Source organism: Sus scrofa, chromosome 10 (genome assembly GCF_054392235.1).
Source record: "Sus scrofa isolate SSC_HxYL_T2T_F1_AM1 chromosome 10, Sscrofa_HxYL_maternal_Yorkshire_Landrace_v2.0, whole genome shotgun sequence".
Taxonomy (NCBI): Eukaryota; Metazoa; Chordata; class Mammalia; order Artiodactyla; family Suidae; genus Sus; species Sus scrofa.
The window spans coordinates 36,619,449-36,634,929 of record NC_139392.1 but is presented as its reverse complement, the minus strand read 5'-3'; the positions used below and the strand labels follow the sequence as shown (position 1 = coordinate 36,634,929).

At 35.8% G+C, this 15,481-nt stretch overlaps 1 protein-coding gene across 1 annotated transcript; it reads left to right on the top strand.

The window, feature by feature from the left end:
• Positions 1-8,424: 8,424 nt before the first annotated feature.
• On the top strand, positions 8,425-9,363 carry LOC146398987 (olfactory receptor 5M5-like). Its single transcript, XM_084980679.1, has one exon. The coding sequence runs from the start codon at positions 8,425-8,427 to the stop codon at positions 9,361-9,363; it is 939 nt and encodes a 312-aa protein (XP_084836805.1).
• The last annotated feature ends 6,118 nt before the right edge of the window (positions 9,364-15,481 follow it).

The following is a 15,481-nucleotide window of genomic DNA, read 5'->3' as shown; positions in this document are numbered from 1 at the left end:
TTAAAACAGAGGTCAGAAGGATGGACTTGCTGGATGGAAGAGGACACCAGGCATGGGTTGTGGGCAGCCTCTAGGAAGGGAAAGAAAACATTTTTTTGTGGGGAGCTGAGAACATACAAGGAGCCAAGGAAGGGAGCTTGCCTGAATGGTGCAGATCCGAGGGCAAGCTCCTAATCAGAAACAGGGGCCTGTCTGAAAGGTGCAATTCCGAGGGCAGGTTCCTAAACAAGGGGATGCCTCCCTGCATGGCGCAATTCCGAGGACAGGCCCCATAAGACAATAAGGCCCACCCACTGACCTTGGTAGGGAACTAAATTTTCCAGGAAACCATTTCCGTTTTGCATTGCTGAGTGGGGATTGTTCCATGGATGACTTGGTCTTTTCTGTTATTCACTTGCTAGTCAGTTTTCCTCAGTCTTTCCTGATTATTTGCTTATTATTCTTATTTTCCTGTGGTGATTTGTGATTTAACAAAATTGCAACAATAATGTAATAAGAATTTCATTCTAAAGGACTTTCCCCAATTCAATCCAACTTAATTAAAACATAGTGTTTATCTACGAACTAGTTATACAGTAAACTTTAGAGTTAGGATTTTAATGAGGTTCATAGAAGTTAGACATATATTATTCCTGGTCAAAAGAAACCCAGCTGTGAGTTTCATCCTTGATATTAGAAGCTTTTAGTGATAACTGGCTAAGTTGATTTGTATTTCCTCATCCTGTCTCTCTGCCAAGGACACTTTGAAGATAGACTCTAGTCTGAAGACAGCATTTTTTGTGTCTATAAGTTCTTCAGCTTGTGGGAATTGGCTGGCCATGAGATGGTTTGTGCTGGGTCTCCTCTTTCCCACATGATATGTTGTGCCTGTTTGTCCTTGAATTGTACTCACCAAATTTAGTTAGGCTGAAGATTTTAAAACATGACGTATTGCTACTGTACCATATGATCAAAAAACAAAGCCTAATAGTTAACCAATGTACTTTTAACACTATGATGTAATCTGTAGTGAAAAACTGACTATATAATCAACCACTTATGCCAATAAAGTTTGAGCAGTCCAGCGCCCAGAAAGAAGGGACAAAGAGGCTGTCTCCATGTGCATACGCCGACATTGTCCACCTCCTTTCAGGACGTATACACCCTGGCTGTTGGACCTAGTTGTTGGAGCTGGACTCCGGCACATTTTTTCCCTTACACATCCTGAAATGCATACAACCTCCTGATACCTTGACTTTAGCTCAACAAGACTAATTTTGAACTTCTGCCTTCCAGAACTTCGGCATTATAAGTTCTTATTTCAAACCACTGAGGTAATGGTGTTTTGCTATAAAAACACTAGGAAACTAATACAAGGGACAATATAATGATTTTTAGGGAAAAAAATGCATGTGAATCAAATTAAAATACTACAGCTTTCATTCTTAAATTTAATTACTTTTAAAAAGCATGGAGGACATGGATGAACCTTGAGATTGTCATACTGAGTGAAGTAACTCACACAGGAAAAGACAAATATCATATAGCACATCTACGTGAAATCTAATTTAAAAAGGGCACAAAAGAATTTATTTATAAAATAAAGTCAAATCCACAAATTTCAAAACCAATCTTATGGTCACCAGAAGTGAAAACATAGGAAGAAGGGAAGAATTGGGAGGGCAGGAAAAACATATTGACACTACTGTACAAGACAGATGACTAATGAGAACCTACTATATAGCACAGGAAAATCTACTCAATAGTTTGTAATAACCTATATGGGGGAAAGAGAATGGGTATATTTATATGTATGTCTGATTCATTTTGCTGTAAACCTCAAATGAATACAATATTGTAAGTCAACCATACTCCAATAAAATTAAATTAACAAATAAAAATAAATAAAATATAGAGGATTTATAGCAATGCAAGTGTGACTTCCGTCTTGTTACTCCAATTCTGCACCTAAGAGGATCATTTGCTTCTGGGGACTAAGTGCCTAAGCTGGTGAAGGAAAAGACAACCACAATACAGTAAAAACAAACAGACAAATATAAAATAAAATTATACTCCATGTACTTTTACATATTTATAAATAATACAACATAAAAATCCTAGAGGCTAATGCTATTGAGTTATTGCTGATGTTGTCCCTGAAGATCAGAAATTTCCATCATATAAGTGTGACTCTTCTGTTCTCAACTATACTGTTTATTTGTGACTAATGTTAGAAATTAACTCATGAACCAACCTAAGTCTCATGGTTCCTGTATTTGACTTATTTCTGACTTCTCTAAAAAAGTCATTATTTATATTTAGATGTTTTCTGTACCTCCAAAGTCATGCTCATTCTCCCCCACTGCACTGTACGTCAGTAGTGTTTTATGTGTACTGTCAGATAAGTCACAAAATGATGTATTTATTGCATTTTTGGCAATGGGAGCTTTGAGAAGTGGTGTCATTTGGAGAACTGTAATCTTTTTGTGTATTTGTTAAAATATCTCAATCCAAAACGAATTCACTAAAATGGCTAAGAGAAGTATTTATTTTTCTGATTTTATAACAGAGACAATGACTTTTATATAATATTTTAAATATGAGACTTCGGAGGTAAAACTGTTCTATGTCATATGTGGTTTAATATCAAATTTTATTTTGAATATGTATACCAAGTGTGAGAGCTGAAAAAGTAGAATTACCTTTTATTTATTTTTTTTTCAGTCTGTTTTGCCACATGGTCTATTTTCAAGTATATCTAATCACTTTATGTTTAATTTTTATTTTCCGCAAAGGTTTATTTCTCATCTGGTGGTGTAAATTTATTTTAAGTACAAGATAAATAATTGGTCCAAAAAGTGTTGATAAACAGATGGGTAAAATGCTCCAAAAACTGTAAAACTTTTAGCAGTTGCAGAAAAGACATCTGTGATAAGGAAGATGATTTACCTGACTCCTAACAACTGCCCAAGAAATGATTCCTGCATGCATTCCTCCATCATGAGCTACAGTGCTTTCTCTTCCATGTTTAGAAATTCTGAAAACCCTTTACCACCTCTACTATCTCGCATAATAAAAATAATTTCTATTGAAATATAATTTACAAGGCTGTGTTAGTTTGATGTGTACAGCAAAACAACTCTCTCTCTCTCTCTCTCTCTCTCTCTATATATATATATATATATATATATACACACATATACAAATATACAAATATATACATATACATTTATATATAATTTTAGATTATTTCCATTATAAGTTATTATAAAATATTGAGTATAGTTTCCTGTGCTATAGAGTAGGTCTTTGTGGTTATCTATTTTATACAGCATGTACATCTTAATCCTAAACTACTAATTTATCCATTCTCTTTCCATAAGTTTTTTTCCTACCTCTATGTGTCTATTTCTGCCTTGTAAGTAAGTTCATTTGTTTGTTAGTTTTATGTTGAAGGCTGCACCTGTGGCATATGGAAATTCCCATGCTGGTGGTAACATTGAAGCCACAGCCAGGGCAACTCGGGAGCCAAGCCCCTTCTGTGACCTATACCACAGCACATGGCAACACCTGATTCCTAACCCACTAAGTGAGGACAGGGATTGAACCCACATTCTCATGGATACTAGTCAGATTTGTTTCTGATGCACCACAATGGGAACTGCAGTTTTGTATATAAGTTCATTTGTAAACCCTTTGCTTTAAAATGTGTTTACTGTCAAATTATTGTTTATGACTTATAGTAGTGCATTTTCTTTGAAAAATAAATGCATTTTCCTGCAGGGAAATTTTGCCTGACCTCCTCAGCTCAAGTCCCCAGCGGAAGGAGTCTGGGGTCGGAAGACTGTTTGATCCTAATATGACATTTCTTATAGTTACTACTAATTCCATTTTGTTCCAAAGAGGAAATAGTAAGAAATCAATGTTTCTAATGAGTTTCTGATTTTCAGACCTGTCAGACTTAACCTATGAAGGGTTCATCTTACCTCCCTGAAGGTCCCCAAATAGGAGGATGTATACCTGAACAGCTACATTCGGGGGTTCATCCCTGAAGATTTCATCAAGAAGTCACGTAAGGGACAGCATTAGAATTCCTGCTGGAGGTGTTTACAAAACTCACAACTTAATAAATGGGATCTTAACTTTTGGGTTAATCATCATATGCACATAGTGTCTTTAATAAATGCAAAGTATAAATTTTGATATTGGGAGTAATTCTGGGGCTGACTCTGAAAACACTCCAAAACATACGATTTAGCTTTTTAATGGGTAATTAGGTTTTGGGAAGTTTACAAAATTCATAAATTTTATATTATTATATATTAGACCTATGTGTGTATATATATATATGCATCTATATTTAGAATATATTATAAAATGTTATTGTTGTTATATAACTGGGCAGAAAGAATGGGGTCTTCTAATAGGTTGATGGTGTGAGTGTAGATGATGAGACAAAAAGTGGTCAGAGCCATTACTTGGCTTTCCCTGAGACAAACAATTCCAGGTCATAGCATCCCTCAAATTGAAATTTTTATTTAAGAAATGAATTCATGAAAGTTTGTAAGATTTTAAGAAAAATGAGCTTCCCATACTTATAAAGTATCATTGCAAACTTCTTTGGAGTTCCTTTCAGTTGAGGGAATGCCTTTCTTCTCTTCCTCTGTGCTCTCTTCTTTCTCTCCCTCTCTCCTTCATGTAGGAAAACTGGACTCTTAAGGTATTTAAAAAGTCAAGGGGATGATATTTATACCCGAACAGCTACTTTAGGGGCTTCATCACAAAGTCACCTAAGGGACAGCATTAGAATTCCTGCTGGAGGTGCTTACAAAACTCCCTCACAACTTAATAAATGGGATCTTAATTTTTGGGTTAAGCATTAGATGCGCATAATGATTGAGAGGAGGAAATCAAGGATGACAGACTTTTGGAATGCATACAGAGATGGAGGGGGGTGACAACTATGATAAAAATAATTGAGGCAGAGGTTTTTCACAGACTGTAGAGGGAATGATTTTGAAGGACAGCCCAGCTTTCTCTCCATATTTCAGACACTTCAGATCTCCCCCTACACACTCATCTTCGGGCAAATGGAGATTGTTGAGATTATGAAAAATATCACTGCAGCTGCCTGGCTGTCAAAACAAAACATCCTCTTCTTCTGTATGTGACTGACAGGCTTGTCTCATCTCAGTAGAACATGGTGATTGGTCACAGCTTTGGAAAAGGAAAGAGAGAACAAGTTATTTCAGTGCTTTGTTGTGCTTCCATGACTTATTTCAAAGGAAAGGGACAGAAAAGCATGTCTAAGTCACATTCTCAAATCCAATTTTACCTGTTATGTTACAAGTAATATTAATATCTGACCCTTGTGTGTAGTCTTCAAGAAATTCAGAACCCAAAAGGAGAGTGATTTAATGGCTTGTTTAACCTCCAACAATGGTGAAGCCAGGAATAGCTCAACATTTAACAAAATTAATTAATATTAATGCTGCTACAACTTCCACTCTGATATTTATCGGGTAACTCCTGTGTGCCGCTCTGGCCTGAGTCAGGAACATGGCATAAAACACAGTTCTACTCAGATGCTTTAACTGAAGAGAATTTAATGAAAAGCCAGAATACAGGCACCATTAAATCAGTCAAAGAAGCTGAAGCACTTGGAGGCTAACTGCAGAAGGGAACTTCCATCCTAGTCCCAAAGCAAGCCAGGCAGAGGCTACCATCAGGAATCCAATGAGAGGCAGAGCCAGGAAAAATGTCAGCAGCCACTTTCTTCTCAACACACACCTTAGCAGGAGTTTTCCTTGTAAGTCTGCAGACACTCCAGTGCCTTCATTGTGAGACTTGGAGAAAGCAACAAATAAATCGAACTAGTTTTTCCTTCCTCTCACCCCTGCTGGGCTTCTGGTTTCTTCCATTTGCCAAACTCAGATGGAAAGTAGACCCAAAGGAGCTCTACTGATGGACTCTAAGGATTAAACTCCAGGTGGAAAAAGCAGAGAAGGAAATGAAACAGGTCTGGGAGGGATAGGCTGAACAAAGAAAACTTACCAGTGAATTTGCATAATCCCTATATCCCTTTGCTGTCAGTTGTTACCCTATTAAAATAAGAAGGACAAGTCTCAGGATCAGGAAATTACTAAAGCAAAGTCAAAAGTTTAATTGATCTGCCAATGGTTTTCCAGACTCCAAAACTTCGTCCATATACCGTGCAATATTCTCTTGCATGTTGTAAACAAGAGAATTTAATATTTCCCCCATGTTGTCTCAAAATATCAAGACATTAAGGCATAAGTTAATATAAATAATAAATCCCATTGCTTTATCATTTCAGGAGATTTCATTCCCTGATGATACTGGGAAGTGGCAAAAACTTATGTCCTTGATGAAAAACAATAAAACAGTAGTGGTTGTATATCATGTGACTTTCTGCTGGAAATAATTGAACTACAGGGAGCTGGCCCCTCTGTGACCAATCTGTTATAAACTCTTTGGTTTCTTCATATCAGTGCTCATTGGGAAATTGCTCTTCTTTCACAGGTAGGACTCGGTATTGTTAAAACATATTTTGAAACCTATAAATACATATTTTAATAAAAATAAATGAATTTATGGTCTGAAACATATTCTGATGAATTAGCAAATATCTTGATTTAAATTCTGCTCTTCTTCCCAGAATACTAATATTTATACATATATGATAGAGTAGGATCATAATGGAAAAAGCAGTAGACCGAAGGCTGTCCGACAGGGTAGGGGTGAATATCAAGAGTGCCAAGCCTCTTTGTTCCCTGAGGCACTTCTGTCCACTTGCTAAAATGTCTGAGTTTTCCTTGTTCAATCATGGAAGATGTTGCGTTCTGTTTTTGTCAAGGAAGATTAATGCCATAAGGTATTCAGTTACATCATCTGTATGTTCATTGCTTGCAATGCCTTATTTCCCTACAGTAGAAATGAACAAAGATATTATTTTGGATCTTGATTAATGATTTAATAAATAGAGCCATTAAAATATAACCCCAGAATCAAAAGAATGTTTACTTATTATTACAATTAAGATAATCTAATGAATTTATAAAATAAAACCACAGAATTTTTATTGAATTGATTTAATTGACTCGTCTTGCATTTTGTCACCCTAGTCAATAGGTACAAAGTCCTCAAGCACAGAACGAGATAATGCAAATGGGAAAAAAAGCAGAAGTAGTTCATTTACAAATTACCTGACAAAGTAATCCATATTACTAGGTATGCTATCCTTGGTATAGTATCTATTAACAAGCTCCAGTATAACAATGGTGTTACTGGTTTTGTGTTATGGAAGGAAAATGTACATTTTTTTGCAGGATGGCCTTCATAGTCATTTTTATCCTGCACAAATGTTGAGAGATATACTTCATGATTTCTTATATACTGACTCAGTTGTATGTGTCATGCTATTATTACTACCAATATGACCTTTTACATGTCTTAAAAAACTTAAATTTACTTCATGTTATAGAGTTTTTTTTTTCTTCCTTACTTATTTCAGCAAGAGTTAAAATGAGGTAGAGTTACAGCAAAATCATTAGGATTTGGGTATATGTTTGTCAAACTTTTTTCATGATTGTCTCCTCCCCAACAAGGGAGCATTTTATACATTATTTTTCCCCTAACTACTCCCTTCTTTAATATTTAATATCACCAATATGTGTATGGTATATATTGACACAAATACACATATTGATAATGTAATATTTTCTTATCTGTTTTTACACAAAAAAAAAACAGTGATTTATTTTTATGCCTCATTAATCAATTTTGCCCATAATAATTTGCTATAATTTACAAGGAAAAGTGCATCCTAAACTTTGTCTTAAAATTTAAGAGAGATTTTGTGATATGAGGGCCACTTGAGATAGACAAGTATATGGAAAATGGTCATGCACTGGAGATTGAGGGGCCAGATTGAAAATAAAAGACCTTGAGTGTAGAGGGGCAGGTAGACAGACTCTGGTTCCATAAGGATCTGTGCATATATCTGTTCCATTTTCTTTTACTCCATTCAGCTGTGAAAACACCTGCGCTTCAATGACTGATGCTTTAGATACCACATCAAAGGGTATATTGAAAAACAAAGGATCATCAATTCAAAGAAAAGCAAAGTTTAAGGGGGACTGTAAGTGAAGAATTTATGATAATGATTTTGCAGAAAGGATAAATGCTTTTCAAATATGAAAAGATTTGCAGAAAGCAGTTAAAATATGACTGCTTGTACATAAAGGAGTTCTATACTAAGGTACTGAAAACATCAATTGCATGCTATTTCTTTATGCCACATGTATTTGCAGGTTTGAGAGGAGTGTGCATCGGATGACATGATGTGGGTAATGGAAAAAATGACAAAAGACAAATGCATGTTTATTTCCTTTCCTTTAGACCTCTTTTGAAGCTAAGCAAACAATGTTAAAGGACAACTACACAGCGGTGACTGAGTTTATTCTTCTGGGATTGACAGATCGAGCTGAGTGGCAGCCTGTCATTTTTGTGGTATTCCTAGTGGTATACCTTATTACAGTAATTGGCAATGCCAGTATGATTTTGTTAATCCAAAGTGACTCAAAACTTCACACTCCAATGTACTTCTTCCTCAGCCATCTATCCTTTGTAGATCTCTGTTACACCACCACTGTCACTCCTCAGATGCTTGTTAATCTCTTATCTAAGAGAAAAACCATTTCCTTTCTTGGCTGTGTTATCCAATTTCACTTTTTCATTGCCCTAGTGATCACAGATTATTATGTGCTCGCAGTGATGGCTTTTGACCGTTACATGGCCATCTGCAAACCCTTGCTCTATGGGAGCAAAATGTCCCAAAGTGTCTGCTTCTCTCTTGTTGCTGCTCCTTATATTTATGGCTTTGTAAATGGCCTAGCACAGACCGTCCTCTTGCTCCACCTCTCCTTCTGTGGACCTAATGAAATCAACCACTTTTACTGTGCTGATCCACCTCTTTTAGTCCTGGCCTGCTCAGATACTTATGTCAAAGAGACCGCCATGTTTGTGGTGGCTGGTTTCAACCTCACTTGTTCTCTCACCATCATCCTCATCTCCTACATTTTTATTTTCACAGCAATTCTACGTATCCGCTCTGCTGAGGGGAGGCACAAGGCTTTTTCCACCTGTGGGTCCCATTTGACAGCTGTCACTATTTTTTATGGGACACTGTTCTTCATGCATCTGAGGCCTCCTTCAGAGGCATCTGTAGAACAAGGCAAAATTGTAGCTGTTTTCTATATCTTTGTGAGTCCCATGTTAAACCCTCTGATCTATAGCCTTCGGAACAAAGACGTTAAAAGGGCAGTAAGGAAAGTCGTTCAAAAGAAATTGTTTGTCAAATAGGGTAGACATTTTAATCACAGAGGTATGTTATTTATGCGTATTCCCTGACCAATTTCTGAGAATTTTACAAATCGCTTTTTTTCAATGGGTAATATTTTGTCTTTATGAGACCTGGAAGAGTGTCCGATCACTAGCTTGGTTTTCCTCAGTGTATTTAAATGAAATACCACATAGAAATCCAAGACAAAGCCAGAAAACATTATTGCTCCATAAAATCAGTAAATGACAGGTAATTTTATCTACAGTACTCTTGTGAGTACTAAGTTATCAAAGAGAGAATTACCAAATGATGCTACAGTAATGTCAATTTGGATTTTCAGTGCTTAATGATTTCCAAACAATTTTCCAGAAACTTGTCCACTGTAGCATGTGCATTTTTTCCTCTTTATTCCAATTATGTATCAATGAAAATTGTGAGGAATGTCAGGTTATTACTCCAAATAGTATCTTTAGATGATAGTGGTTTTCTAATGGGATCCTCATTCATAGGGTCTTGATGAAAATGGCAAACTTCCTAAGTATTTTAAAATTTTTCCTTTATTTCTTAACCAATATGCATCCATATCTTAGCACTGATTTTGTGGTTTCACCTTTTATTTTTGGTTATGAACTATTTCCAACAAGCAGAGAAATACAGAAATTCATATGAAGAGCACTAGCATAATCATAACAAAACATTAATATTTTCACACAATGCCACCTTTGTTTCAGATATGTTAGAAACTCAGGTATTGCACATCACTCCATGTCATGGAGCCCTTTTTCTCTTGAGTCATTCACATTGGGGAACCCTATGGTGCCAGAAAATTCTCAGAAGTGATGGAAGTTGAACAGAGCAGGGTTCAATTAGGTCAATGTATTTGATCTTTTTTTTTTTCCTTCAGATCTTCAGCATCCCTACAAATATTTTATTGTTTCATGTATAAAACCTGAGAGAAATGTTTGCGGATTTGTATTTTTTTTTTCCTTTAAACAATTGAGGCTAAATTATTGGTTCATGTCAAGTAGTAAAATAGTGTTATTCCTTTTATCATTTACAGTTTCTAACCCATCTCTAATGCTTAAATCTAAAAATCTAGTTTAGTATTTATAGATCTTCAGCATTCGTTTTTAGTTGTTTTTAGTTACCTATTATACATATTTCTACCCTTTTTAAATTGGAGTATAACTGATTGACAATATTATGTAAGTTTAAGATGTAGAACACAGTGGTTCACAATTTTTAAATGTTATACTCCATTTGTAGTTATTATTAAAGAGTGGATACATTCTTGTGGTGTACTATACATCATTGTAGCCCATTTGTTTTATTCCTAGTAGTTTTTACTCCTTAATTCTCTATCCCCCTATTGTCCCTCTCCCTTCTCTCTACCCATTGGTAACCACTAGTTTACTTCTTTTTTTTTGTTTGTTTTTTTAAGGCCTCATCCACAGCATATGGTGGTTCCCAGGCTGGGGGTCAAATCAGAGCTGTAGCTGCTTGCCTACACCACAGCCACAGCAGTGCAGGATCTGGGCCACATCTGTGGCCTACACCACAGCTCACAGTAATGCCTGATCCTTAACCCTCTGAGCAAGGCCAGGGATCAAACCTGTGTCCTCATGGATACTAGTCAGATTTGTTTCCCCTGAGCCATGACAGGCACTCCACTGGTAACCACTAATTTCTTCTCTATATCTGTAAATATATCTCTTTTTTATAGTCACTATTTTGTTATTTTGTTTTTAGATTTCACATATAATGATATTGTACAGTATTTGTTTTTCCTCTGACTTATTTCCCTTAGCATAACACCCTTTTATTTTCAGGCCCTGAGTCTTTTTAATCATGAGGTTCCTTATTTGACTATTAATATTATACTTTGGAATACTTTATAACAACTTATTTTGTGCTTTTTACAAATTTTCTCTATGCCTTTTTATTCTTTAACAGCTCTGAATTAAATTGTAATTTATGTTTCTTTCATTTTTTAAATTCATGCTTGATTACACATTTGATTTCAATAAATTCTCTTAAGTTTTCCTATTCATTCTTAAATATCTATTTACCAGTAGGTCTACTTTGCTATGAAATGACAGAAGGAACTTAGAATATTTTTAATCTTGGTATGTCCTGTTTCTATTTTATATGCTGTCATTTCAGCTATAAATTTCATATAATAAATTATTTAATAATTAACCTTAGATATTATACATTATATATAATTACAATTATACTTTTATTTAATATTTGTCCAATGTCAATGCTCCTTCAACTTTAGTGAGTGTTGTCAATTACTCTCTCACTCTTCTCTTTGTTCCCAATCCTCATTCATGGCTTAGTTTTCTTCTGTGTGATAAAAAAACTTAATCGTTGCCTTCAGTGAGAGTTTTTATGTTTTCACTTGTCTGAGAATTTCTTGTCTTAACTTTCACTCTCAAAGAAGAATTAATTTTGGTATGATTATGAATGTAGATTAATAAATGTTTTCAGGACTTATGAATATTTCATTTTCTGCCTTCATGTAGTTTGGTTATACAAATGGTTACACTACCAGATTATTTGTTATGTCCCTGAATTTTTTTTTTCTTTAATTTGCTGATTGTCAGTTTCAGTTTTTGTATTTGTTGGGATTTAGTTATATTTATCCTTTTGCATTTTCAGTGCCTCCTTGGCTGATCCCTTGAAGTCCTGTCTTCTTAGTGTACATTCTCACAATAGCATATAACTTTGTAGAACTGTCCACAACTATAATTTTAACATTACACTTTTGACTGATTCAATGTTATGTTATACTCGGGATTGTCGACTTCATAAGGGCCAGGTGTATGTCTGGTTTTACTCAATGGTTAAATTTAGCATTTTCCTCCAAACCTAAAATATAGATGGTTCTCAGCAATCATATATCAAGTTAAAGATCACTATGCCCTTTGCATTGTAGCTATTTTAGTATTGCACGCTCGACTACCTTTCACTTTCCAACAAGCCTTTCACTTTCCAACAAGCCTTTCACTAATTCTTGATAATCTAAAACCTGATAGTACAACTGCTACACCTCATTCTTCCCACCATGAAGTTGAATCACTTTAAGGACACAAACCATCTTTTGGCTTTCTCCTACACTCTCTGACTTTATAGTATTGTGGCAAATAGAAGGTTGCCCCTGAATATTTGATAACTATATGGATAAATGAATGAAATGCTGGTTGAATGAAGGCCACTATATCCAGAGAGTGCACAGTGTTGTGTGAAATTTTCACATTTCTTTTCTAAACAATGTGATTACAGAGATTCTTGACTGGCCTACATGAATCTCAACCTCACAATCTATTAGCTATATATGCCAGACAAAGTTAATTAACCTCTACTTGCTTCAGTTTTTCCTCTATAGAATTAAGGTAATAACACTACCAACCCAGAAAGTTTGTGAGGATTCTTTCAGCTAATGCTTGTATAGTCATCAGGCTAATGCCTGACTTATCTTGAGTATTTAATGCCTATTACCTACATCTAATTATTATCCCCATTTGTTGTCTTTGCTCTGGTTTTCTGGTTTTTAAACAAGAGCGTCTGTCATCCCATAACATTTCCCTACAGAGTTTCAGTTTTGAGGAATGAAGAAAAGCATTCAGTAATAAACAAAGTTATCTGAAAGAGGATAACCACAATTTGTGTACATTCCCTGAATTAAATACATATTACACACTCCTTACATTATTCAGCAAGATCAACTACTATCTCCAGGGTGTGTGCTAGTTGTGGAGATCACAGTCCTTGATCACAAGAATTTGTGATTTAGTGATGGCAACTGAAATATTAGCAGGTTATTAGTACAGAGTGTGTTAGCCAGCAGTGGTGCAGAGTGGTAAGACAGCATGGAAGATGGAGGTCATACCCAGCTCTGTGGGGGGAAAGAAAGGATCTTTGGAGAAGACAGATTTCAATTTGAGCCTTTTAGTTAGTGCTAGGACATATGTGAATCTGATGGGGATAAGGAAAGAACTGACTGGGGGAAAGCTAATGAAATATTTTTTAAATGGTGAATGGATGAAATATAATCAGTGACTTTAGATTGAGAGATGGCAGCTAATTGCAACTGAACAACTAGTCAACTGGGTATGTGAAGGTGCAAACTCAAATCCTACCCTGTCCTTTTCAAAAACCATATGTCACATGGTTTATTGTTCCTCTAGTGGAACCACTGGTTCTTTAGCTGAAAGTGTGGGTTGGAGTCCCTACTTCTAAGGTTTATTTTGAGGAATCAATTAAATTGCCTACATGAAAGGTGTTTGCCTTTCACCTTGTCTGTTTCACATTCCTGCTCATGTCTGACCCTGTCCAAGACATGGATGTTCATCAGGAAGGACATTGACAAGAGTTCTGGATATTGAAGAGGAGAGAGTTTCAGTATAAAAGAAAAAGAAAACAAAATGTCAGATAACCACAAACATTTCAAATTGAAATTTCATGTGTGCCTTCCACAAACAGTAATTTGAAACTATGAGGAATAAAACGGAGGCATGTGATTTGCTTTCTGATCCCAGGTGTTCCAATTAATTCTGAGGATGGTGATTCCCAATTTCACACTTCTTTCTACTGCTCTTGAATCCTCCTGAGATTTACTTGAAGAGGAAGTCCCTACCTTCTATTTCCTACTAGAAATGTGTCTACATTTTTCAGCCTAGAGAGGATCAAAGAACTTCCATAATCAGAGTTTGAGAAAATAGGCTCATACCCAAACCAGAAGTAAGTATTTGTGTTTCTTTATTCAAATGAGGTTGTAGTAAAGTTTCAGACTGAGGCCCACAAGTTGCAACGTGTTTGCTCATAATAGTATGCCATAGTCTTGTCTGTTTTTAGTACCAGTGTTTGAATTTCAACTGATTGAAATTGTCCAGGGCAAAAAACTTACCGAAATTTCAATTGATCTTTCAGGCTATATTTTACAGATCTGTAACTTGTTCAAAAATTGAAAAAAAAAAGCAAGCAATCTGCTCACCACACACAAATTTAGGGGAATTTTCAGATGAGGGAATGGGCTGACACAAATACAAGAGTTCTTATCCTTAGAGCCTGGTATGAGCCCCTCATATATTGTTTTGTTGAGTATTTTGCCATCAGATTTTGTGTGGGCACCTTGATTTTCATAGAGGATCCATAGTTTCAATAGCTTTAATACTGTTTCATGAGACTAAAATAAAAACAGAAGAAGCTTAAGGATTGTAAGCAGATTATGGCAGAAAAGAGCTCTTTGCAAGAAGATGTCTGCATGAAGCCCCTTTGTCTTGTCACTAACCTTATTTCATATTTTTTTTTGACTGCATCTGCAGATGTTCCCAGGATCTTGTCACTAACCTTAAACCAGGCACCCCATGCTCAACTCATCTTCAGCCCTAGCACAGCTTTCACTTTTTTTTTTTTTTTTTGGCCTTTTTAGGGCTGCACCCGTGGCATATGGAGATTCCCAGACTAGGGGTAGAATCGTTTGATGGCACAATACTTTGGCTAATCTGTTAGTTCTTTCTGTAGCTTAAAGAACTAGAAATGAAGAATAAGTAATTAACAGATGACCAGGTCTCTTCCCTAATCTCCCTTTTGGTAATATGCAGGAAAAAACTGTCTGCACTAAAGAAAGATCAGTGGGAGGCTAAAAGCCTGGACTCAGTGGGGATGGTGAGGACGTTGACCCCCTATATCAATGATTGAATGAGATTATTTCAATCATTCCCTTTAAAAACTTTCATGGCCAAGCAGAATCTTCGGAGGTAGTTTTTGGGGACAGAGTCCACCATGTCCTCAGATTGCCAGCAGTCAACATGTTTCTCTGTCTTTGGTATTGATTTTTTTGACTGGCCAGACCTGATTCAGTAATAGGACCATTCTTAAAATGAACTCTCACTAATGTTTTCCTTTAACTTGACTTCCTTTTTATACTGAAACAAAACCTTTTCTCATTTACTTTCTAAAAATATTTTTATTATAGTTGATTTGCAGTGTTCTTTCAATTTCTGCTGTACAGCAATGTGACCCAGTTATATTTATATTTCACACATTTTCACACATTATCCTCCATCATGTTCCATCACTGGTGATAGATATTGTTGCCTGTGCTATAGAGCAAGATCCCATTGCTTATCC